This window comes from Felis catus, chromosome D2 (assembly GCF_018350175.1).
Source record: "Felis catus isolate Fca126 chromosome D2, F.catus_Fca126_mat1.0, whole genome shotgun sequence".
Taxonomy (NCBI): Eukaryota; Metazoa; Chordata; class Mammalia; order Carnivora; family Felidae; genus Felis; species Felis catus.
The window spans coordinates 55,233,899-55,258,739 of record NC_058378.1 but is presented as its reverse complement, the minus strand read 5'-3'; the positions used below and the strand labels follow the sequence as shown (position 1 = coordinate 55,258,739).

Here is a 24,841-nt window from a genome sequence, read left to right as displayed (position 1 = left end):
AAATAAATAATAAAAAATATACAGCAAAAAAATTAACATATACATTAAAATACAATACTAAGAAATGTTCAAATAACCTACTAAAGTAGAAAAGAAAAACAGTGGAACAAAAACAGAAAGGAAAAATGGTAGATCTAAATCCAAACATAAACAATGACATTAAATGTAATGGTCTATGCCAATTAAAAAAAGAGACTGTCAGAAGGTATTTAAAAAATAAACCACTGTATGCTATCTATAAAAAACTCACTCCAAATATAATTATACAGGTACATTAAAAATAAAAAGATGAGGGGCACCTGGGTGGCTCAGTTGGTTAAGTGTCCGACTTCCGCTCAAGTCATGATCTTGCAGTTTGTGAGTTCGAGCCCCTCATTGGGCTCTGTGCTGACAGCTCAGAGCCTGGAGCCTGCTTCAGATTCTGTGTCTTCCTCTCTCCCTGCCCCTCCTCCACTCACACTGTCTCTTTCTCTCTCTCAAAAATAAACATTAAAAAATTTTTTTTAATATAAAAAAATAAAATGATGTATTTTTAAGTTAAAAATAGAACTACCCAGGGAGCCTGGGTGGCTCAGTTGGTTAAACCTCCAACTTTGGGTCAGGTCATGATTTTGCAGTTTGTGGTTTTGAGTCCCTCGTTGGGGTCTGGGCTGACAGCTCAGAGCCTGGAGCCTGCTTCAGATTCTGTGTCTCCCTCTCTGCTCCCACCCTCTCAAAAATAAATAAATATTTAAAAACAAAAAACTACCCTACAATCCAGCAACCACACTATTGGGTATTTACCCAAAGAATACAAAAATACAAATTCAAAGGGATACATGCACCCTGATGTTTATAGCAGCATTACTTATAATGGGCATGATACGAGAGCAGCTCAAGTTTCCATTGATTGATGAATGGATAAAGAAGATATGGTATATATATGCAATGGAATATTTATTATTCAGCCATAAAAAAAGAATGAAATCTTGCCCTTTGCAACTACACGGATGGAGCTAGACAGTATATTGCCAAGTGGAATAGGCCCGTCAGACAAAGACAAATATCATATGATTTCACTCATATGTGGAATTGAAGAAACAAAACAAATGAGCAATGCGGAGAGAGAGAGAGAGAGAGAGATGAACCAAGAAACAGGTTCTTAACTATAGTGAACAAACTGATGGTTAGCAGACGGGAGGTGGGTGCGGGAACGGGTTAAATAGGTGATAGGGATTAAGGACTGCACTTGACATGATGAGCAACAGGTGATATATGGAAGGGTTGAATCACTATATTGTACATCTGAAACTAATAATAAAGTACTGTATGTTAACTAACTGGAATTAAAATAAAAATTTAAAAATAAAATCACATATTTTTAAAATAGACAAATGAAAAAATGGTTCATTACACAGTTTCAAAATTTTAGGGAAAAAATTTTAGTTGAGAAATCCATACACCTGCAAAAAAAACACATATGATACAGAAGGGTTCTCTATGCTTGCCTATGAACACTTTCTACCTAACTCTTAAGTGACCTATCAATTTGAAAACCATAAATGACTAACAAAATAGTTATGTAAATATTGAAGGTACCACAGAAATGAACTGCGTGAGTTCAGTATTTTTTTGTCAACATTGTCTTTCCACAGACATCGTTTACTGCTACCCCAATCAATATGGTTGACTTGCTAATAACAAAACTTCATAGAACATTCAAATAAGAAAAAAAATTCTGATCAGCTAGGGGATACACACACTTAGGTTTTAACCTTGGAGAAAAAGCGTTCTCTTCACCCACATCTCTACTATTTTACTTAGGTAGTCACAAGTTTCGTCCAAGACTAACATCACTGCACATAAATGAAGTCTTCTCTGGCACCAGCCCATGCAGGTGCATTGCAGGACAGAATTCAGATTGAGGATTCCCTGGGGATGTATTTGGGGGGCTCTCTGCTTGTGAGAGTGACCCAAGAAACTCCAGCTTGTGGGAGAGGTGAATTTTCTTTCTCCCGTTTTTACCTCATACAAAAAAAGCTTTCATCAACCTTTGGAAATCTGTACCTTTGGCTTTTTCTTAGAGTAAGTAATTATGCAACATTTAAGTAAACTGTATAAATACTTTTCTCAGTGAAGCACAGAACAACCAAATAGAAGAAAATACAGCGCTTCTGACTTAGATCCCTGCCGACTCTCTCTCAAGGCTCCTTAGGATCTAGACAGGCCTCCTTGGAGTCACTGGGAAAGGAAAGCAGCAGAAAAGTGCCAGAGGCAGAATGGCGGGCTCCTCACTAAGGAGAAAAGGAGCGCTGAGATTTGGTGAGACCATTTTCTCCCTTTCTCACAGGATCGGGAAAGCATGTTAGACAGAGTTTCTTGGGAAGCCCTTCCAAATGCTAGGAGCTGAAAGAACTTCAAGTCAGTAGCATGCCAAGTGAAAACTTTTAGGAGGCCCCAGAAGCTGACCTCAGCCCTCAGCCCCACCTGGCAGATTTTTCTTTTACTCTTAACCAGTGAAATAATCTTTGGAGAGGCAATGACCTGGAGTTTGTACTTGAATATCTTCTACCTGGAATTGCATCAGAACCCGCATCAAAAGTACCAGCCTCACTTTGGTAATGACAACATTCTATAAGGCAGGGTTTTCACTCTTAACAGGTCATCAGAATGATCTAGGGAGCTTGTTTAAAATCATGTGGGTTCTGGAGCTCCACTCCCAAAGGTTCCCATTCAGTAGGTCTTAGGGGGATGTGGGAATTTGCATTTTCAACAATGCTCTCCAGGTGATTCAGTTGAGCTGGTGTGAGGCCTACGATTTGAGTAATTCTGGCTTAAAAGGTAGGGGCCAGAATTACTTCTTTCCCATGATAAGACCCACTGTAGACAGTGACCAAAGGCCACCAGACTGACTGGTGTTTTCCTTGAAGAGGTCGGGAGGTCATCTAGACTCATTCTCAAAGGTTCAGGGAGTGGGTCTCCATGGTGCCTAACTCTATAAGAGAACCAACAATCAGGCTCACATTTGGCTGGATTTGAGGATAAGTAGCAAAATCTAAAGTACCGGAAAAGTCTTGATTGCTTTGGGCGAGGGGCCCATAGCCTATATATTTTTTTTTTCCTTTTTCCTTCTTCCTTTTCACTCATGTCGAGCTAAGGAAGCCAAATAGACCCACACAGATAATATGTTGTTTGGGTATGGGTGAATGTATACAGCTAGAGCAAATTCTGTCTGGGGAAATTCAGAAGAGTGAATTCCAGTTTGATACACAGCGTCAATAATTGACTGCACATCAGTGTATGGCATCTGGATAGGAAATCCTGTGACCTAGACAAAAGACAGAATAACATGTAAACCCATGCTACAGGCATGTAGGCAGTCAGGAATTATTGTATGCAAAAATATTACAGAAGCCTCAAAAAATGGTAGTCACGACGTAATGTTATTTTCTAGGTGCTTACAATTGATGTGGGAAACAAAGGCAGAAGAAAATGGTAGATAGAATTAAATTTCCTTATAACCTGCAGCCCACTGACAAACACTTGAGGCTGGCGGAGTAAAATGTTTCTCCAGGAACTCCCTGCTATCTTAATGTTAATGCTTTGCTAGAGGGAAAAACAACCTTAGCTTGACAATAGCTAGGCCTCCAGTATCTCGTGAGTCTTCTTTAGCATATGAAAATCTCACTGGAAACTTCCCCTGGACTCTACCTCCCCCACTCCAGAGTATATAACCAGTCTCTCCTCCTGCTCCTGGGGCAGCTCTTTCTGCCCACCGGTCCTGTCCCCATGCTTTAAAAAATAACCTTTTTGCACCAAAGACATCTTCAATAATTCTTTCTTGGCCGTTGCCTCTGGACCCCACAGACCCCACTATCACCCCCAAAACTTCATCAACTGTGTTCCAGGAACAGTACTAAATGCTTCACATACATATTTAATCCTCAAATAACCTTATGAGTTAGGTTCTACTATAATTCCCACTTTCCAGAGAGAGAGGAACAAAGCCAGATACCACAGCCCTCACACTTAACACTCCAAATACGTGCACCCTTTCTAGAATAGCAAACTGCCAAATTTGGTCCTACAAATGAGGTATTTAAGTGAGCATTATGGAAGAATTTATTTAACACTGATTCAATTTATATTTATTAAGTGACAACCGTGTGACAGGATTAAAGGATTATGGTCCTTTAATGTAAAGGACCATATGGTCCTATGTAAAATTATCTATTTAATAAGATGCAGATAACAATCAGAAACCTCTTTCAAGCCTTAGATTGCTTACTTCAGGAGGCTTTTCTTGATCCTTAAATCTGTTCATGTGTTCTTCCCATGTGGTTGCAATAGGATGCTGTCCTTCCCTAACTTACTTCGTAAACTAGACTGCAATTACATGTTTTCTGGTCTGTCTCATTAGCCTGTAGTTTCTGTGAATGCACAAGATTGTATCTGTCTTGTTTACTGTCATAACCCCAGTGCCTAACACAAGGCCTGTCACATGTAATACAAATAATAATAAACATCTGCTGAACACTTGCTAAGTGCTGGGTGCTGTGGTAAGTAGCAGCTCATTTAATCCTCACCAGAACCACAAACCAGATTAACTATTTTTATCCCTGTTTATCTTGCCCAGTGGGGTGGAAAGTATAAAGGAGTTAGGTAACTTGGTCAAAACTAGTGATAAATGGTTGAACCGGGGTTTGAATCCAAACCACAAGATTAAGCTCAGGGTTATGATTATGTGTTACTAAGTAGATAATTTTACAAAGAAAGTACATGTTTTAAACCTTGGCTTATATTAACCTTGGTTTATATTGCTTTGCTTATCTGTTTACCACTAATTCTGTTTTTTTAATGCAAATAAAAGCAACTTCCTCCCTATTCATGAATAAATAGCACCCACAGATCCCTCTTTGACAGCTTAAGTACTTAACTCCAGACAGATTCCTTCTCTTCTTCTCTCAGAGGGTTTCCCTAGAAAATGTCTAGTCTACGAGATGGTAGGGGGAAAGAATCTCACTCTTGGGAGGCTGGGGCTTTCAAAAACTCATTGGATCAATTCACAGGGAAGAGTCAGTGACAGGATGTCAAGAGCTGGTGGTAGGTAGGAGAAAAACAATATACCAAATGCCCACCATGTCTGTTTATAAACTTGTTGAGTTTGAGATACCTTTTAACCAACCAAGATGATGACAAATGTGTTGGCAAATATATAAGAAAGGAGGTCAGGAAAGAAGACCAGGCTGGATACAGAAATTTGGGAGTATTTTGCATGTGAAAGGTATCAAAGCTTGCCTGGAGTCCTCTTGCCCAGAACCAAGGACAGAGGATCTAGTCTATTACTACCATCCAGAGATCATTTTTCAATTTCTTATTTACAGGTGACTTTCTTTTGTTCATCTCTTTTTCCAAACTTTGTGGCTATATAACATAAAACATATCAAGAAAATGTCATGCAGTGTGGTCATGGTAATAGTTGTTCAGTCTATTTGAAATTGCTTAGTCTACAAATAAATGTATTTTAATGCCTTATCATCTGTTGTCTAGGATCAAGATAAAAAAGCATTTCAGGGATATTGAAGATTACTATTCCCTAGCAATTAACAACATAGATACAACAAATGTCATTAATGCACTAAATCATACACATACCCAATAAAATTGGAGTAGCCTTTCAAATTCACCCTCTTCTTCAGACAAAACAAAGCTTCCAGTGCCAAGTTCTAGCTTAGGAAGGATTTTTTGCAAAATATAAGTACATTGTCGATTCCAGCGTGTTGGCTGTTTAGGTCGCCATTCCATCATTTTACATTTCAGAGTCCTCTCAATCCTAAAGTAAAAATGCAAAGGTTATTTTATGACAAATTACAATTCATGTAATAAACGTGATAAGAGTGTTGTCACTTTACTCAAGTGCAAGAATATTTTTTTTAATTTTATTTAGGATGAACCAGACCTTCATGGCTAAGGATATCTACCATCATTCACATTAATCAAGTTGGGGAGGAGCAGGCACTTGCTTGGCTTGGGAAAGCAAGAAGCTTCCCAGGAGAGCCAACAGTTGGATCTCAAAGGCACATCTCTTTTCTGGTTACCTGTGTGTAGACAGCTGCCTACTGGGGGTGATGTGACAACGTCTACTGTCTGATCACTGGACTGACATCCCCATTCTCCAGGGCCCTCCTCTGTCATAAAATATTGTGTTTCCAAGAAACTGCATTTATGAAAGTTCAGATATCTGGTCTGGGTGATGTCAGCAGGGATGGATTTATTAGATTAGTTAATACAGCAAGCATGGTTGGAAGGAAATGAGGCACAGACTGGTAAGTATGATGATCAGTTTCCCCCGCTAGAATGTACACTCTATAAAGGCAGAGATTTGTGCCTTTGTATTCAGCCCCTACAACAGTGCCTGCTGGTAGATTATTCCAGGGACAGTGTACGTTGGTTGACGGGGCCCCCTTGAGAAGCCTCATCTTTACACAGAATCACTGTGTGCTTAAAAACAAAAAGCCACTGGGCATTTCCTCCTGGCTGAGTCTGTAGTGTGACTGAGTAGTTTTGGAGTTTGCAGAGTCCCAGAAGCGGCTAAGCATCAGAACTACTGGTAGGGCTTTATCAACATATTTCACCTTCAGGTATTGATTCAACAGGTCTGGTCTGGGATCCTGGCATCTATTTTTTAAAATAGTTCTAGAAGTGATTCTGATGAAAACCAGAAGTTGGAATCATTTCTCTACTGCATTGCTTCCTTTTTTTGTTAAGAACTGGGGAAGAAGGAAGGAAATAAGGGGTGGGAGTTGTGTACTAGTGACAGAAGGGAGTGGCAATATTATTTGTTATGTTTTGTTTTGATTAGTTGGTAGGGGCTTATATGGCAGCCTGCTATGTCAGCATGAGTCACTGGAGACAATAAGATCTAGAAGCTTCTGACACATTTGGAGTAGAAGCAAGCCCTGCTGTAAAGTTTGTGACTTTGACAAACTTGTTCAGCTTGACTGAACAATTCCTTGGGGTGTGTGTGTGTGTGTGTGTGTGTGTGTGTGTGTGTGTGTGTTTGGGGAAGTGGGGAGTGCCAATGAGGGACAATATTGATGTTTCTACCACCCAACTTGGATGTTTTTTCCATACTCCAAGTGGTGGGCCATTTACCTTCATTTCCTTTCAAGAAGTATTAGTTACTGCATTATTGTTACCATAACTTCAACAGATGTCTGTGTTGAGAACTTCCCAGCAGTAGCCCTACAATATTTTCCAGAGGCAACCACTTTTTAACTTAGATGGTCCTTTGTAAGGAGTGTCCTGGAATGGCAGAGGGACTGCTTTTTGATGCACGGACCAAAAGTCAAAGACTCAGTGGAAGACACTTACCATAACCTCCATCTCTTGCTTCTATTGCTGAATCTAATAGGTATTTTGAGAGCCTGGGTTGGAGAACTGAAAGGAGCAAGAGATTAGGGAGAAAACGTAGTAATTGTAATATATAAATAAAGGTCATACCTGTTCTTTAGATCTTCTATCATGCTTTTATTAGTCTCACAATAAATTATTTCCTCAGGCTGAAACACATAGACAACTGAAAGTTATAAAAGATTCTAGGGAGACCACTTTGACATCACAGTCACCCCTGGAGTGCTAATTATAATGAGGGGAACCCAAACCACTTTCATGTGGCAAAAGCACTCCACCACAGAAGCACAAAGGTAAAACACAGATCACAGTGTTTCCTTTGATTTTAGTATTACTTCACCAGAGCGCGGGATGAGGAGTGGATTTACAAGGTATTTTTCCTGGGTAAGACAGGTCTGCTGGCCACATTCATTTATCCAAACAAACATTTGACATGCTTATTGGTTATACCAGAAAATCTTTGGCACCTGCACTAGTCTCGTCCACTTATTAACTGTGGCCTTGGTGAAGTCACTTAACTTCTCCAAGTCTCCGATACCACATCTTTAAGAGAGGGACAATAATAGTACTTACTTCCCTAGGGTCTTGTGAAGATTTTGATATAAAGTAATATATGCAAAGCCTGGCACATATCATTCAATAAAATCAGGTATTATTACTACTACTCTTTCATTTTTTGAAAAAATTTTTGAAAGAGAGAGAGAGAGAGGGGGCATGAGCAGGAGAGAGGGGCAGAGGCAGAGAGAGAGAGAAAGAGAGAGAGAATCCCAAGCAGGCTCCACACTCAGTGCAGAGCTCCACACAGGACTCAATCCCATGACCCTGGGATCATGACCTGAGCCAAACCAAGAGTCAGACGCGCGACCGACTGAACCAAATCAGGCGCCCTACTACTCTTTTTTTTTTAAATTTTTTTTCAACGTTTATTTATTTTTGGGACAGAGAGAGACAGAGCATGAACGGGGGAGGGGCAGAGAGAGAGGGAGACACAGAATCGGAAACAGGCTCCAGGCTCTGAGCCATCAGCCCAGAGCCCGACGCGGGGCTCGAACTCACGGACCGTGAGATCGTGACCTGAGCTGAAGTCGGACGCTTAACCGACTGCGCCACCCAGGCGCCCCATCCTACTACTCTTTTAACATGGTTTGTTATCTTCCTTCTTTGGTTGAATATCCTTTTCTTCCAGCTGGCAGGAGCCAGGTCTTTGTGTGCATGTCCCTCCCTGCAGGGCTCACATGGACAAGACAGAGGGGCTGGGCTTGGGCATTTTTATTTTGAGCATTCCTGAACTGAGAAATAGAGGTAGCTGTAGAGATAGGGAGATGGGCGGAAGGAGGCTTGTGCAATAAGAGGGCAACAGTTTTCAGACCTCTAGGGGCTAGAATATTTCAAGAGTGATTGAGAAGATTCAGTCTGTCAGGTGATGATCTAAGCCGGTGGTTCCAGAAGTGTGGCCCCTGGACCAGCAACCTCACACCTGGGAACTTGTTAGAGATACAAATTCTCAGCCCCCATGTGGTACCCGCTGAATTAGAAACTCACAGGGCAAGGCCCAGCAATCTGCCAGGGTTCTGATGCCACCATGGATAGATTAGACAACAGTTCCAGGCACAGGGAGTTCCCCCACAACAGATTCCTCCAGGAGAGGGGAGACACTGGAAAAAGGTAACTATGAACTCCAATGTCATGTTGCAGGGCCACCAGCTGTCCCAGACAGCACAGGTAAACTGAATGCCTTTATTGCTGCCACCAACCACTGTGTAACCCTCCAAGGCCCCCACTCCCCTCCCCGGCCCCTCCCTCCGTCAGGTAACTAGTGGATTAGTTAGGCCACCTTCAGGCCTGAAAAAGAGGCCTGGGTTAACGTTAACTCGATAAGTTTATGAGGTGTTAGTCCATTTGCTTTCTTTGGCAAAGGCCCTTTCTTTCAGGGAATTCATATCTTTTAAAACTTCAAGAGGATCTCCCTGTTAACTTCATCTCTGAGTACCCACATGCTCATCTTACACACTCAAATTGTGACAAAAAACAAGTGTTCACCACAGATAGTGGTTTATTTTGGGATGTGTGTTGCAAGACAGAAGATTGAGGGCCATTAATCCACAAGAAAGAATAGAGATGCAAGTCAAATGCAATACTGGGTTTTATATTTATAGATTCGACATGACAAAAGGTTTTGTTTCCATACTTGGGCAGAGTGGCTTTTAAAAACTACAATTTTGATCACGGCAGCCCTTGCCTTAGTGATGTTAGCTTCTGACTGTCCTGAGGACAGGCGCCCATGTCCTTACCAGGACTCTGCTCACTCCTGAGCTTGTCTTGCTCACCCCCTGGCCGCAGCCAAGCTGGCCTTTTAGCTCCTCGACAGACACCTGCCTGCACCTGCTGGTCGTCATGTCTGCTGTGTCCTCTCCTCTGCTGGGACTATTCTCTACTCTGACCTTCCTCCAGGCCAGCTCCTGCTCACCTTCCTCACTCTGCTGGTCACTGCTTTTTACCCAGGAAGCCCCAGAAGCTGTCCTTCCCCTCAGGCCCTCTGCTGCACGCTCCCAAAAGCACACTCATTTCTTCTGTGATCGCATTTACCACTCTGTCCTGCAATTGCCTGCTCCCTTCTCTTTCCTCCTTGAGAACACAAGTCCTGGCAATACTGAGACACATGTTTGCCTTGTGGTACTGATGCCTCACATAGCTCAGGCACACAAGCAACATTTCACTGAAGCCCTAATAGAATGATTAACAGTAAACAAAAAAACCCTCATCTCTAAATATGTCACCTCGCTGCCAGAGGCGGCAATACATCAGTTGCAACTTTGGGATGGGAAAAGCAAGGCATGGCCTGTGGATGCTGAAAATGTTGTTTGCTCTAGAGAGATAACTACACTTCCCCTTCTTTAAAATGACTTTACAACAGGAAATATGTATACATATATACGCATGCTTGCATCACACGGAGAATGTTTAGAAGGATGCACAAGTAACTACTAACAGTGTTTATTTCTTAGAGAGTGGGAAAGAGATGTTGAAAGGGAGAGACATTCTTTGTACAGTTTGGTACTGTATGATCCCCTCTCTGTAACTTCCATGCATTCCTTCTGATTTTGTGAAATGGCTCAAATATATAGATGAGCATAGAGAACAAGGTAATGAAAATCCACCCATCATACCTACCACTTAGCTACATCTCACCTTTGCATTCTTGCATATTTGTTTTAGATTTTTTAAAAAGACGTAAAACATTACAGACTTGAAGTACTTTGTATGTTGCTCCCCGACCTCATTCCTTTTTTTCCTCTCTCCAAAGGTCACCTTTAACCTAAATTTGGTATGTATCATTTCTAGGAATGATTTTACACCATCAATATGTGTCTATATATACATAAACAGCACATCATTTTCAAACTTCATAGAAGTGATTTTGTGCTATGCGTGTCATTTCATATATTTTTCATTTTGCTTGACATTACTTTGTTTTATATTCATTCCTGTTGATATGCATAGCTCTAGATCAATGACTCTCAACCTCAGTTGCACATTGGAATCACCCGGGGAGCTTTAAATAACATGGGTGTGTATGTCCCACCCTCAGCGACTCTGATATAATGGAGGTACAGTCAAGTTGAGAACTAGTGTAAGTTGGGTCATACTTTTTTTTCTTCTGTTACGTAGAAGAAATCATACTATGAGTACTTCACAACTCATGTATTCTTTTTCTGGTTGATGAATTCTTTTCTCATTTTTTTTCCTATTTCAAGCAATTCTATAAAGAACACTGTTGTACTCGGCTGTCTTCCTGTGCATGCTCCTCTAGGATATATGCTGAGAAGATGAACTGGTGGGTCAAAGGTTGAGCATCTTCAGCTTTATCAGATCTCGTCACACTGCTTTCCAGAGCACTTACGGCAATTTACCCTCCCACCACTTCTCCTCTTTGCCAGCACTTGGTATGATCACACTTAAATTTTTTTTTTTTTTGCCAATCTTAACCATGTAAAGAGGTGCTTTGTCGTTTTAAATTGTATTTTCCTGATTGTGAGTGAGACTGAGCATTCAAGTTTCTGCTTCTATGAATTGTTTTCTGCCTATTTTTCTACTATATATTTCCACTATCTTCTTTTAACTTTCACTTCCTCTCGGCTCATAGCTCTTAGTTTATGGATTTTGTAATTGCCTGCACCTTGCCATGCCGGGGGCCTTGATCCAGAAACAGCCACTGAAGTGGAATTTGGGGTCCCTCACAAAGGGACGTCACGTGCACCACAGATCCACTGGCTGAGCCACCTGGTAATTCCGTCGTTCTTGACCTCAGGTCTGTGCTTCCACCGCTGCCTCGGTTCTCCTGGCACTGGGTCTGCAGCTTTTCTTCTCCGTCTTCTTTTGAGAGTAGTGACGCAGGGGGACCCATCCCAATCCCTAGCCTCGAAAAGTGAGGCTGGCCCGGTTCCCTGGATTTCATGAACCGTTTTCAGACCTTGTTGCCGTCCTTCATTCAGCCCTACTCATTGCTAGTATTCTGTCCTGTTTCTCCTCCATGAGATCATTGTCATGGTTTGGAGCCCAGGTAAACCTTTTCTTTTTCAATCTTTATATTTTATCATTACCATGGATGTGGAGCAGAGGGCTAGGTCAAGGTAAACTTACGACACCATCTTGACATGATATTTTCAGTTTTAGAATAAACATTTACATTTTTCCCCTTTAAAATCTACATTCACTTTGAAGATGATGCCTTCTTTCAATTCTTCTTTTCTGCAAGTAGAGGAGTATGATAGGAGTAGCCCAAACTCAGGCTGGATGGCAGAGAAAACTAGATTTTATTAGCATTGCCAAATCACTCAGTCTGCAATCAGCTGTATAAACATAACGAGAGCTGGCACAACTGGTAAAGATTAGAACCGATGGTAACTTTCATACAGACACACCTGAGAAGAATTTAGTTTACCTGTATGCTTTGTGCGTTTGTCCCTTGGAAATCTTTTGGAAGCAACTGTTTCCAGAAACTTTCTTTTGAATAGTCAAAATGTACAGCCATTGGTGTATTATTTTGTTGAATATTAAACCAGACCTATTAAAACATTAACATAAAATCGGTATAGGCACATGGGAGCACAAAGCCCCTACTGGTTAGGATGGAGAAAAAGTTTACAGCCCTACTACCCAGCGAAGGTAGAAGCCCAGGGAGGTTCTGAGGTAGGAGGTAGAGATTCCAAGGGCATGTGAACATTAGATTGATCACTGGTTCTCAACCTTGGAGGCACTACAGAATGACCTGGGGAACTTTAGGGATTGAAGAATCCCTGGCTCCATAACCCAGGGATTCTACTTGAACATCTGTATTTTCTTCAGAGTCCACATGGTTCTAATGTAGAGCCGGAGTAGAGGAGAACTGCCTGACTCTTGAGGATATTAACTCCAAATAAGACTTCTTTCCCCAGATACTTACATTTCCATCATCAAACAAACAGTCCACACTTTGTAAGGGACAAAATGGGTCAAACTGCTTATGACATTGCCCAGTTAACGGATTCCAAAGCAAATATTCATCAGTTTCTTGAGTTAATACATAAGCTACTTGCCCCTGTGTGAGGAAAAAGATGGTTAACGTCATTTTTGGCAGGTGGTTGATTCAACTCATTTTTGTATGTGGAAATTGTAATGTAAGTATATGATATCTTTGAGTTCTACAAGTCTTTTTGGGGGGAGTCTTCAAAGTCTTTTTGAAAAGGAAAAAAGCTAAAGCTCTAGAACTCCTCAGGCCCAGGCTAGCATGAGGATTCAAATGAGAGAACTTTTGAGCTGGTGCTGCCATGTGCAGCCCTGTAAGGTTTACCCTCACAGCAATGAAACATGTTGCTCTAGAAAAATCAGTATGTTTTGACAATTTCCCAACAGCTAGCACTGAAGTGTTTTTTTCTTAATTTTTCTTAACATGTTTATTCATTTTTTGACAGAGTGTGAGCGGGGGAGGGGCAGAGAGAGAGGGAGACAGAATCTGAAGCAGGCTCTGAGCTGTCAGCACAGAGCCCGATGCGAGGCTTGAACCCACGAACCACGAGATCATGACCCAAGCTGAAGGATGCTTATCCAACTGAGCCACCCAAGGCGCCCCTGAAGTGTTTTAAGGTAGGGACACTTTGGTCTAATGCACACAAAAGCACTATACAGGCCAGCCCTGCTTTGAGTGGAATATACTTGGGGACTGAATTTAGGAAATGGACACTTGCCCAAGGCTCTGAAAAAGCCAAGTGAAGTTAAAAGGTCATTAAGTTAATTTTGAGCATAAGATCTGGCATTGGAGGCTAGAGAGAAAGTATACAGGGGACCATCTGAAGAATAAAAGTAGTCATTATGTTATTATTCTGTTCTTAACATACCTTTTTAAGTGCAAAGTTTTATTAGCAAAGAATAACAATTTCAGGTAATAATAAAGACTATTGAACACTTAATGGGAGTATGTGCACCAGGCACCATGCTCAGCATTCACACTAAATTTTTCACTTGCATTCACTCCAAATTCTTTGAGGTAGGGGTGATCATTATGCTCATCTTTCAGATAGAGTCAGGGGTTGAAGGGCTTGTGTAGTGTAACCATACACGGCATTCATTAGTCCTATTTATGGGGAAGATAACTGAAGTTCAGAAAAGTAAGTAAACAAGGCTGAGACTATACAGTTAGTAAATGGCATTGCTGGGTTTTCAACTGCTCTTTGACCCCCAAACACATATTCTTAACACTGTGCCTGGTCTCTCCAAAGCTCTTGTTCTTTATCACTGTGCTTGGTTTCTTTTCAGGAAGGGGGAGGCTTCGCCTCAACCACAGAGCTGAGGTGAAACACACAGCCGAAGTACCTACCACCCACGGTGTTGACTCACAGGCATAAATGCAAATATTTGTTGAAATACTGTTGACTGTTTACTGCCATCTAGTGGCACTTAAACCTACACAGGGGGATCGTGGGGGAAATTAACCACGAGCTTTTAGCCTGCTAAAAGAAATAATAAGCCATGCCAAGGAAACATAGAGAAATCAGTGATCACAACACAAAGCCTAAAACGAGACTGGAAATCTTGACCCTCATCAAGATATTCGTGGTAGAAATAAAAACAGTCCAAAGGAAGATAGTGTTCTGGAGGTATGAATGCAGGAGTATATAATTAAGGTGTAAAAATGTCAGTAGGTAAATTCAAATTGCAGGCCCACTTCTTGTATGACTAAAAAGCGAGAAATGAAGAATAAGGAGAAGTATTTCTTAAGGATCTTTAAATATAGTATTAGAAAATTATAAAGATGATAGTGGTAGTGATGGTTAATAACTCCTACAGCCATCACTATAACTGTTAGACCACCACCACCACCACCACCAAGTGGTGACTATTGAGTTTTCACCATGGACCAAGGTGCTATTCTCAGTGCCACACAGTCACTATGTAACTTAACATTTTAGTAACCCCATGAAGTAGCACTACTATTAGTACAGTTTTACAAAGAAAAGAAAGGAAAGCCTTTCTTTACACTGTGGTCATTTGGATGAACCAACATTATCCTCTTAACTAAATCATTGGTTGCCCATGAAATTCCCCAATTAGCTTGTGAAAAGAAGGAAAATTGGGATTGAGGTCTTTTAAACTTACAGCTGAAAGTTGATTAGTTTTGTTTACACTATGTAAATATTAACACCAGCACTTACTTCCAACATTGAAGTCCCCAGGACGACTAAAGCTTTCTTTCCAAAATACAGAAAGAAATTACAGAGCAGTATGGCATGCTCTTCCTTATTCCCAATAGCCAAACTGATGCAGCGCTAAGGCAAAAGAAAAGCAACAAGGCCAGAAGAAAATGGAAGAGAAAGATAAGTAATGCAAGCATCCAACAGACTTGGGCCCCTCTCCTCCCTCCAGCTTCAAACACACATATTTTTGCCAGGTCGCTGGGATGACTGACCGCAAAGCTGCAAGGTCTGGTACCTTCTGCCTTTGAAAACACTGGCGAGAACACTAGCTTGGAATAGAGGGGTCACTCTACTGTGGGGCAATTAATGTGGATACTGTGCAAGTGACCAAACAGTTTATCATCCAATCTAGAATGTTTCTGTTAAGGACAAATATTAAACTGCCCTGGGCAAACAGGGACATATGGACTGATATTCTAAGAAAACCTCATGTGATAGGAAATCCCATAGAGTTTTTAGGGGAAAGGATCCTTTGGTCAATGGAGCTATACACTGTCATGTACCAATAGAGTGCTCTCAAGTCACAGAGAGGAAGAGATTGGAGTTGAAGCCCAGTCAGGAAGATGATTGAAACATCTTCAACTAAAAAAGCTGGACAGTTGGGGCTGGGTGTAGTCAAATATAGGGTGCCTAGTAAAACAGTTGTTGCAAGAGAGTAAAAGCACGACAGAGGTGGCAGACTGGTGGTCTATGACCTAGTTCTACTCTAAAGGTGTGTTTTTTGTTTGGCCCTGGAATGTTTTTTAAAATTGGGAGATCTCATATAAAACTCTACATTTCCGGCTTCCCTTGAAAAAAATCAGAAGATCTAACAACATAAACGGGCCCAAATGTTCATACAGCAAGTCTGTTGTTGAATAGCAGCTGCAACATTTAGACAGGACGCGTGCCTTCCAGTTCAGTACAGTCCTCTTTAAAGGGCTGTAGTGGCCAGGGAGGTGGGGGATGTGGGATCTCAGGAAGTGACTATTTACCATTCTGTATGAAAGCACTTCAGTGTTTTAATAACTGATATGGTCACATCTGTTCACACTAGCAGAACATGGTGGTGAGGGATGGAGTTTAGGGAGGATGGTAACATGGCTCCTCTGAAAGAAAAGTGTGAACAGAAGAGTGAAGGGCAGAGTATGAGTGGTCTTCATTGTCAGGCCAAGGAGGTTGCCCTGACTGGATTTCATAAGAGGAGGAGAGAACAGGTGAGAACAGGTAACTAACATACGGAGTTCCAGATGCCTGCATATATGTTATCCTTTCAAAACCTCTGTATGACACAGATGAGGAAGTCGAGGTCCAAGGAAGCTAAATGATCTATCTTAGGTCCCAAAGCTCTTAAGTGGTTGAAGTGGGATTTGAACCAAGGTTTGTTTTTCTCCACAGACTGTGTGTTAGGAAGGAGAAAATAACACTTGTCCTGTGACAGTCTAATAGTTATATATCATGGGCATCCCATGGCCAAAGAGTTGATGTCAGTGGGAAGACATTAGCCGAGAGGAATCCCATACTTGTAATAACCTCTCGGTAATGGGTATTATTTGGATTGGTGGTTGGGGGTGGGGAGGGACTCGAGAGTACTAGCATTTGCCTGAATGGTTATTTTTATGGTTATTTTTTAGCTATTTTAGAGGCTCTTTCAATGTTCTGCAGGATTATAATACCCATGAACACATTTTGATTAGATGAGAGAGTCTCAGAAGAGTCTACAGTTAATGACCTCTTTGAGTTCTACTAGATTGGAATTACTGAATCACTGGAACCACATGCTTGTGTCTCCCTTGTTCTCACTTACCAAAAGACAGTGACCTATTAAGTTAGCCCTGTGCCCCCTAAATCCATTTCAGCTCAACTCTAACTTCTAAAACATTCTAGATAAGTATCAGGACCATTGGCTCCAGATGGAAAGTGTCCCTCTCTAAGGCTCCTATCATACTAGTAATTTTCAATCAAAAATATTTGTTGAATGCTTGCTGACTTTACATAAAAATAAATAATAATCAAGTCTACTTATTCATTCAAAGAGATTAAACTTGGGATGTATATGTGCAGAGTGTGGGTGTAGAGTCAATATATAAGCAACTAAATACAAGAGCACTGAAAAAAGTGCTCTACTTAGGGTTGCCAGATTTGTGGAAAACATAGGATGACCAATTAAATCTGCACTTAGTATAAATAAATTTTTAGTATAAATATGTCTCAAATATTGCATGGGGCCTCTATTCTATTTGGCGACCAGTTTAAAGAGAATTTTAATCGAAGTGCTGAGGAAAGAGCATTGCTATGCATGCTCTTCATTGAGATGTGGGGAGATTGGGGAAAGCTTCTGAGAAGGGGTGGTCTTTGCCCTAGACTCAGTGTCTGTCCAGCTCCATAGTGACAAGCCAAGTTCTGTCTGGAGGATGTCATAATATTGTACTCCTGGAATTTCCATTGGATGAAAATATTCATGAGCTACCACTTATAACGTTGAATAGATTGTTCCTCTTGAGAATTATTTCTTTTTAAAAAAAATTTTTTTTTAACATTTATTTATTTTTGAGACAGAGAGAGACAGAGCATGAATGGGGGAGGGGCAGAGAGAGAGACACAGAATCGGAAGCAGGCTCCAGGCTCTGAGCCATCAGCCCACAGCCTGACATGGGGCTCGAACTCACGGACTGCGAGATCGTGACCTGAGCTGAAGTCGGACGCTCAACCAACTGAGCCACCCAGGCGCCCCATCTTGAGAATTATTTCTATGGATTATGATAGAGCTGCCTATGATGTATTAAATTATCAAATGATGTCAAATTTCACAAAGCAAAGTATTACATATGTGCATACTATTTTTAAAAATCTATTTAAGAGAAAAGTAAGAAATACTATATATTTGAATTATAAAACATAATTTGTTACCTCTGATGTCATCCATATATCAAAACCATCATTTTCATCCAGAACATCAGGCACAACAGGAATCAAAGATACAAAGCGAGCAATGAGGTCCTAGAATAATATTAACTAACATTTATTAAGTGCATACTATATGCCCATCACCGGGCATAGTATTTTACATGCATGACCATCACATTTAGTGTATCCCATAAGCCCATGAAGTACATACTATTATTATTTTTGTTTTACAGAAGAGGAAAAAAAATCATAGCATGCTAGGATAACTTGCCCAGGGTCACACAGCTAACACAGTGCATGGAATCTCTGGGAACAAGCCCAAGTTAGCCTGACTCCAGAGGATGCCCATTAACCACTACACTTCACTGTAATAAATTCTAGAAAATTTAAACATTATATATATTACCTATATACTTTAAATTACAACTGTTAAAAATTTTTTAAAAATATATTGAAGAATAGCAAAAGCTGATTTACTTTTAGGTTCCAAATCTATTAGAATTATTTTTATTAATACAAGCTTGTTACAAGTTATTGGAGCAGGAAGATGTTGGTACAGCTGGCTTTCTCAAACAACAGAAGTTATACTGTGGATTGTTCCCCCTACAGGGCTAGAGACAAGGACTCGGACTAAAATAGGAAAGTAGAAAGGGATACAAATAAATAATGAGTAACACAGAAAGTTTACTGACATTTTCACTGATTTATAATAGCCATCATTTATGCACTAATGACCTCCTACATTGGTCATGTTTTTGACTTCATGATTCATAGTCCTTCATAAGCAAAGTTGCTAGGAGTTATATTTAAAAACAAAACAAAACAAAAAAGGATTGGGGCACCTGGGAGGCTCAGTTGGTTGAGCATCTGACTCTTGACTTCAGCTCAGGTCATGATCCCAGGGTCATGGGATCAAACTCCACGTTGGGCTCCACACTAAGCACGGAGCCTGCTTAAGATTCTCTTTCTCTCTCTCTTTCTCTCACTCCCTGACCCTTTCCCCTGCTCTCTTTCTCTCTCTCTCTAAAATAAAAAACAAACAAACAAAAGACCTGCGAAGATGGTTTTTGGTATAAATCTAGAGCATTATTATCTCTTTGGACTTTGGGTGTCAGAAAACATAGGCAGAAAGAAACTCATGATGGAAAGGCAGAGCACAGCAAAAAGCAACCTAAGTTAGGATATTTTATTTCATCCTAGAGTGCAGCTAAAGGAGCTTTATAGTGGAAAAATAATACAAATATTCTGAGGTGAGCCAACTGACTCAATCAAACCTGAATAAACAAAAGGTATAAGTGATTTTTTGTGGATGCCTTTTAAGCAAAGCTTATTTTTTTTTGCCTCAAAGAGGAGACTTATAGCTCTGATTTCATATTTTCCTTTCTCAAAGTGGTAGGAGTTTTTGAGTCCATAGTGAATAAATCTTCATTTTATATGAACTTCAATTTTGAGTATGTTTCTCTTGTCAGCTGGTAAATAGATATGCATAAAGGAAGTCACATAGGATGGGGTAGGAGGTGTTATGATGGCAGTTTACAGAGAAAAATATAACATAGTTTCTTCATTCCCACATAACAATGAGAAGCAACCCTTTGAGAAGCCATTTGTAGGACACAACTCCTTTAGAAACATAACTTTTAAAAAAATGTTTATTGATTTATTTTGGGGGAGAGAGAGAGAGAGAGAGAGAGAGAGCGAGCATGAGCAGGGAAGGAGCAGAAAGAGAGAGAATCCCAAGCAGGCTCTGCACTGCCAGTGCAGAGCCTGAGGCGGACCTTGAACTCACAAAACTGTGAGCTCATGACCTGGGCTGAAACCAAGAGTTGGGTGCTCAACCGACTGAGCCACCCAGGCGCCCCCAGACACATAACTTAATTTTGCCTAAAGTCAAAGGAATTTTTCTGTGTCATTTTCCAAAGTTTGGTAGAAACACTACAAAGCTAGTGTGGTCACATGAACTGGCGTAGCAACAGTGACTCTCTAGTCCAAGGGGGTAGAAATGAAAGAGATCAGGAAGAAATATTTTCTCCCATCTGGGGCTCAAGAGGACATACTGTAACACAGATGGTTTCTCTCTCAGGAAACTGTTTTTAAAAACAAAACAATTTTAGTAAGAAAGTTATGCTCAAAGTTAATATAAAAAATAAACAAATTAAAATAAATATAGAGTAACAAAATGTTCTAAAATTTACTATGGTGATGGTTGCACAACTTTGTGAATACACTAAAAACCACTGAACTGTATACCTTAGATGGGTGAATGATATGTAATGTGAATTATATATCAATAAAGCTACTAAAATACATATCTTACAAGTGTTGCATTAGAATCATGAAGAAATACATCCAGGAGTTGCTGAGGTGGGTTTAATGCCTTGATATATCTTGTTACTAAGATCTGTATCCCTTCACCATTAAAGACAGTAGCTGCGACTCTTCGGTTGGGAAACATCGCCTGACAACTTTTTTTAAAAATCTGTGCTCTCTTGAAAACATCTGTTTCATCTGAAAACTAGAATCAAGTTTAAAATATTTCAATATTATTCCATATTGTTCCCACAGGAAAATACCAAGAACCAATGTTCATTTTTATCCACTTTGAAATTATTACTAGCTTTTAAAACAAGTTTATACTTCTTTAATAGTACCTATAAAAACAATTCAGTGCAAAACCTACCTTGTCTAGTTCTGGATTACAGGTGACATATGATATTTGAGGTTCAATGGTAGCAAAAATATTTAAGAAGGTAGATTCTTTAAAATTCTGCCCATTATAATCTTCTTTAGGAGACGCATGAGTCTTACTCCAAGTATACCCAAGCAAAACTGGCGGAGTATTTACTTGAAATGTTCCGCTAATCTGAAAGAATATATCAATATAATAGATTCTTCATGACAAACATACACATCAGTCAAATACAGTACAGCTTGTCCCAGTCTTCTCCCGAGGAGGAAACAGACTTGCATGGGTACGCACATGCGGGTTCTACCAGTATGTACCTGCACAAGGATGATCAGGTTCTCCATGGTGACCTGTTCACACACACCCTCCACACCCTGGGTCCCTGTCTAACATGCACTATGTGGACAGGGCAGATGTAGAAAAGGGATGAAGCAAGGATGCAAGTTGCCCTAACAGAGTGATAGAAGTTCTTAGAAGATCTAATTCAGGCTCAGAGAAGATGCTAAAAGACCATGTTACACTGGGTACATTTTATATTGGGTCTAGAAAGAGAAGAAAAAATGAAGCAGCAGGAAAGACAACCCACAGGTCCACAGGAGGAGGAATTTTGTGTGTGTGTGTGTGTGTGTGTGTGCGCGCGGGCGCGCGCATGTACAGAGGTAGGAGCTGATTTACAATAATAATAACTAATAGTAATAGCTAATAGTTACTGAACACTTACTATGTGCAAGGCACTATGCTAAGTGCTTGATGTAGATCATATCATTCAATGAAGTAAATACTCCTCTAATCTCCCACTTTGCAGATAAGGAGACTGAGGCTTACAGAATTTGAGTAATTTGTGCAAACTCACACAGCTAATGAGGTCTGCCCACTTTTGAAGCCCACATTCTTAACTACCTCTCTATCCTGGAGTCCAGCCTGAGACTGAGAGATACTAGGAGATTTACAGATGTAGGAAGCCCTGTACCCCAACAACTTAAATCTCTATTGCTCTTTCTTTTTTTTTTTTTTAATTTTTTTTTCAACGTTTATTTATTTTTGGGACAGAGAGAGACAGAGCATGAACGGGGGAGGGGCAGAGAGAGAGGGAGACACAGAATCGGAAACAGGCTCCAGGCTCTGAGCCATCAGCCCAGAGCCCGACGCGGGGCTCGAACTCACGGACCGCGAGATCATGACCTGGCTGAAGTCGGACGCTTAACCGACTGCGCCACCCAGGCGCCCCTCTATTGCTCTTTCTTTGCAGTCCTGATACTTGCAACATGCTCCCTCATGACATCCCTCGTGATAACATATTATGCAGGCATTTCTACTCTCTTCCCTAATGTCTACTCTCTTCTCCTTTCTCACCAACAGTTTCAGGTGGCAATATGACAGGCACATAGTGGCCAAGTCACATAACTGAAGAAGGCTGCCAGCGTTTTCTGAGAAAGCGCACTGCCCCTTCTTGCTTCACCCTGCTCTCATCTGCAACATGAATACGAGGCTGGAGGAGCACTGAATAATTTGCAATTATGAGGATGACAGCCACATGATATGTAACGTGATATTCTTGAGCTGCTGCACTGTCATCTAGATTTCTTTTTAGGTGAGATAAATAGACCCCTCATATCACTCATTGTTAGGTTTTCTGTGGCAAATGGCTGAATGCAATTCTAATAATACACACATAGTTCCTTCTGAGTCAAATGCCCTCTTTTGTTTGACAACCATCTTTAAGGACTTGATTCAAAAGTTATCTCTTTGGTAAATACTTTTCTGACCTTTCCTTCTCCTTCTCATACCCCTCTTGTTCACCCCTGGCCCCTGTGAATACCCCCACTTCTCCAAACCAGTAAGAGTAAGGTACTCCCTACTGTATGTTCTCACGGTATCTGTCTTGTGCCCCTATCAAAGCACTATAGCATTAGTTTTCTTCTATAGACGGCGAGCTCTTTGAGGTACAAAATTCATTTCTGAAACTTCTATGGATGGCATAGCTCTATAACTAACTAACAAAGCCCCAAAGAGAGTCTAGGCTGGGTTTTTTCTATTTTTCTGGTCATGTAGGCATTATTTGTGCTACACAACTCAACAGGAGAGCCCTGTGGGGATATCACAGAGACAGGTGCTAATCATCAGTCTCACCATTATCAATAAGCAATGCTGAGGAGGTGAAACTCTTAGAACCCATAGTCACAAAGCAACACCATGAATCATTTATCATTAATCAAAGAACATTTGTGAATCTGATCCTAAAAAACTATTATATGCAAGTGTTAACGTTGTTTCAAGACCTAAGGCTAGCTGTGTTATTTTTTTGTTTGTTTATTTATTTATTTTGAGAGAGAAAGCACATGTGTGCATATAAGCAGGGGAGGGGCAGAGAGAGAGGGAGGGAATCCCAAGCAGGCTCCATGCTGTCAGCCCAGAGCCCAACGTGGGACTTGATCCCATGATCCATGAATCATGACCTGAGTGGAAATCAAGAGTCAGACGCTTAACTGACTGAGCCACCCAGGCACCCCTAGATGTATTATTCTTTATCATCAAACACTCTAAACATATAAGAAATAAATTTGTGGGTGTCTCCTTTTCTAGAGACAGCTAGAATATTTAAATACTCCAACACCCCAGGGGCACTCAAAAACAGGGTTGCTTTGACCTACCAACCTGGTAATCACAGAATCTAATTCAAAGATAACAGTAAGTTTCTACTAGCCAAGGTAAAAACTTAGAATAGTTAGCAAATACTCATTTTCCATTACCTCAGATTGTTGCAGAAGAGCAGAGAAAGGGAAGACAATGGACCCGAGCCAATTCTTTCTTATATGTGAATAACTACTGCAGCTCTTGCAATAGGGATCCTGTTAATAGAGATAATTTTTGTTACTTACTTTAATCACATGGTTAATAATTTCACAAACTTTCACATAAGTATAAAAAATCATTTTTTCTTCTTAAAAAGAAACCAGAGTAAACAGAAAATATTTTTCTTTCTTTTTAATTTCTTTAAAAGACACTTGACTATTTAAAGCAAAATAATGACCCACTGTGGAGTTTATGGCCTATGTACAGCTATTTACATTATTGTAGTAGATATGCTCAGTGCAGCAAACTTTGAAAATACACTAAAGAATATAGAGAAAAGAATAAAAATTACTTTAACTCAACCCCCAAGACATCACCACCACTAACAACATTTTAAGATGGTAAATTGTAGTGAAAATATGTTGAAATGATGAGGACACATTCAGAGGAGAATAGCATCATAGATTGTAGATCAGGGAGAAAAGCAGGCTTAGAGTAGAAGTTTGATGGTTGATAGAACATGATCAAAAACAAGCAGGTTTTGCTGACATGACTAAGTTAATTTAAGTGCATGGTACCAATTAGGAAAAGGTAACCCCCAAGGCTATCTCAACTTAAGCCCTGAAGACCATGCAATTCAGTTTTCTCTGATTTACTTAGTAGTCTTCTGAGCCCAGTTCAGTTTTTTTTCTTCCTCCCTCCCTCCCTCTCTCTCTCTCTCTCTTCCTTCTTTCCTTCCTTCCTCCCTTTCCTTTTTTCTTTCTTTTGTTTAAGTTTATTAGGCCCATTCAGTTTCTAAGAAAGGTTTCTATATTGAGAAGTGATTGCACTGATAGACCAACTCTGACTGCTTGGAATGTTATATTTCTTATGCTAATTGAGAGATTGTTTATTTTTCCCAAGGTCCTGATCAGCTTTATCATGGGAATTTTAGATTTGCAAGACTGGTAAGATTGGTTTGATTTCCCTTTTTTTCTATCCTCACTTTGGCCTTGGATAGAGCCTACCTTACACTTCTAGGAACTTGTCATTAAAGAAGTAAACAGGCCATCCTGTTAAAGTAAAAAAGAGACCATCCATCTGTGTGCAAAGAGAAATTAATCATTTTGGTCTGTTTAGAATATTATGATTGATTCTAGGCATGCTTAAGCCCCATCATGGTGCAAATTGGGAAAAGGAAATTGTGATAGTTAATTTTACATGCGAACTTGACTGAACTAAGGGATGCCCACATACGTAAAACACTTTCTCTGGGTGTGTCTGTGAGGGTGTTACTGAAGAGATTTGCACTTGAATCAATAGACTGAGTAAAAATCAGCCCTCACCAATGTGGGCAGAAATCATCCCAACCTCTGAG

General features: G+C 40.4%; 1 protein-coding gene across 16 annotated transcripts in view; it reads right to left on the bottom strand.

Annotated features, from left to right (window-relative positions):
- Window positions 1-815: 815 nt before the first annotated feature.
- Window positions 816-24,841, bottom strand: part of CC2D2B (coiled-coil and C2 domain containing 2B) — a 95,631-nt gene continuing 71,605 nt past the window's right edge. For 13 of the 16 annotated variants that reach the window (XM_019813601.3, XM_045040485.1, XM_019813607.3 and 10 more), the window contains 10 exons: window positions 23,442-23,540; window positions 20,686-20,868; window positions 20,323-20,520; window positions 18,012-18,101; window positions 15,081-15,194; window positions 12,836-12,970; window positions 12,335-12,457; window positions 7,483-7,541; window positions 5,635-5,812; window positions 816-3,307 (listed from right to left, as the gene is read on the bottom strand). In XM_019813601.3, the coding sequence (XP_019669160.3) occupies window positions 3,119-3,307; window positions 5,635-5,812; window positions 7,483-7,541; window positions 12,335-12,457; window positions 12,836-12,970; window positions 15,081-15,194; window positions 18,012-18,101; window positions 20,323-20,520; window positions 20,686-20,868; window positions 23,442-23,540 (1,368 nt within the window). In that variant the 3' untranslated portion in view covers window positions 816-3,118. Of the gene's footprint in view, window positions 3,308-5,634; window positions 5,813-7,353; window positions 7,420-7,482; window positions 7,542-12,334; window positions 12,458-12,835; window positions 12,971-15,080; window positions 15,195-18,011; window positions 18,102-20,322; window positions 20,521-20,685; window positions 20,869-23,441; window positions 23,541-24,841 lie in introns of those variants that run through there. The other 3 variants (XM_045040484.1, XM_019813608.3, XR_006587189.1) reach the window with 3 other exon arrangements.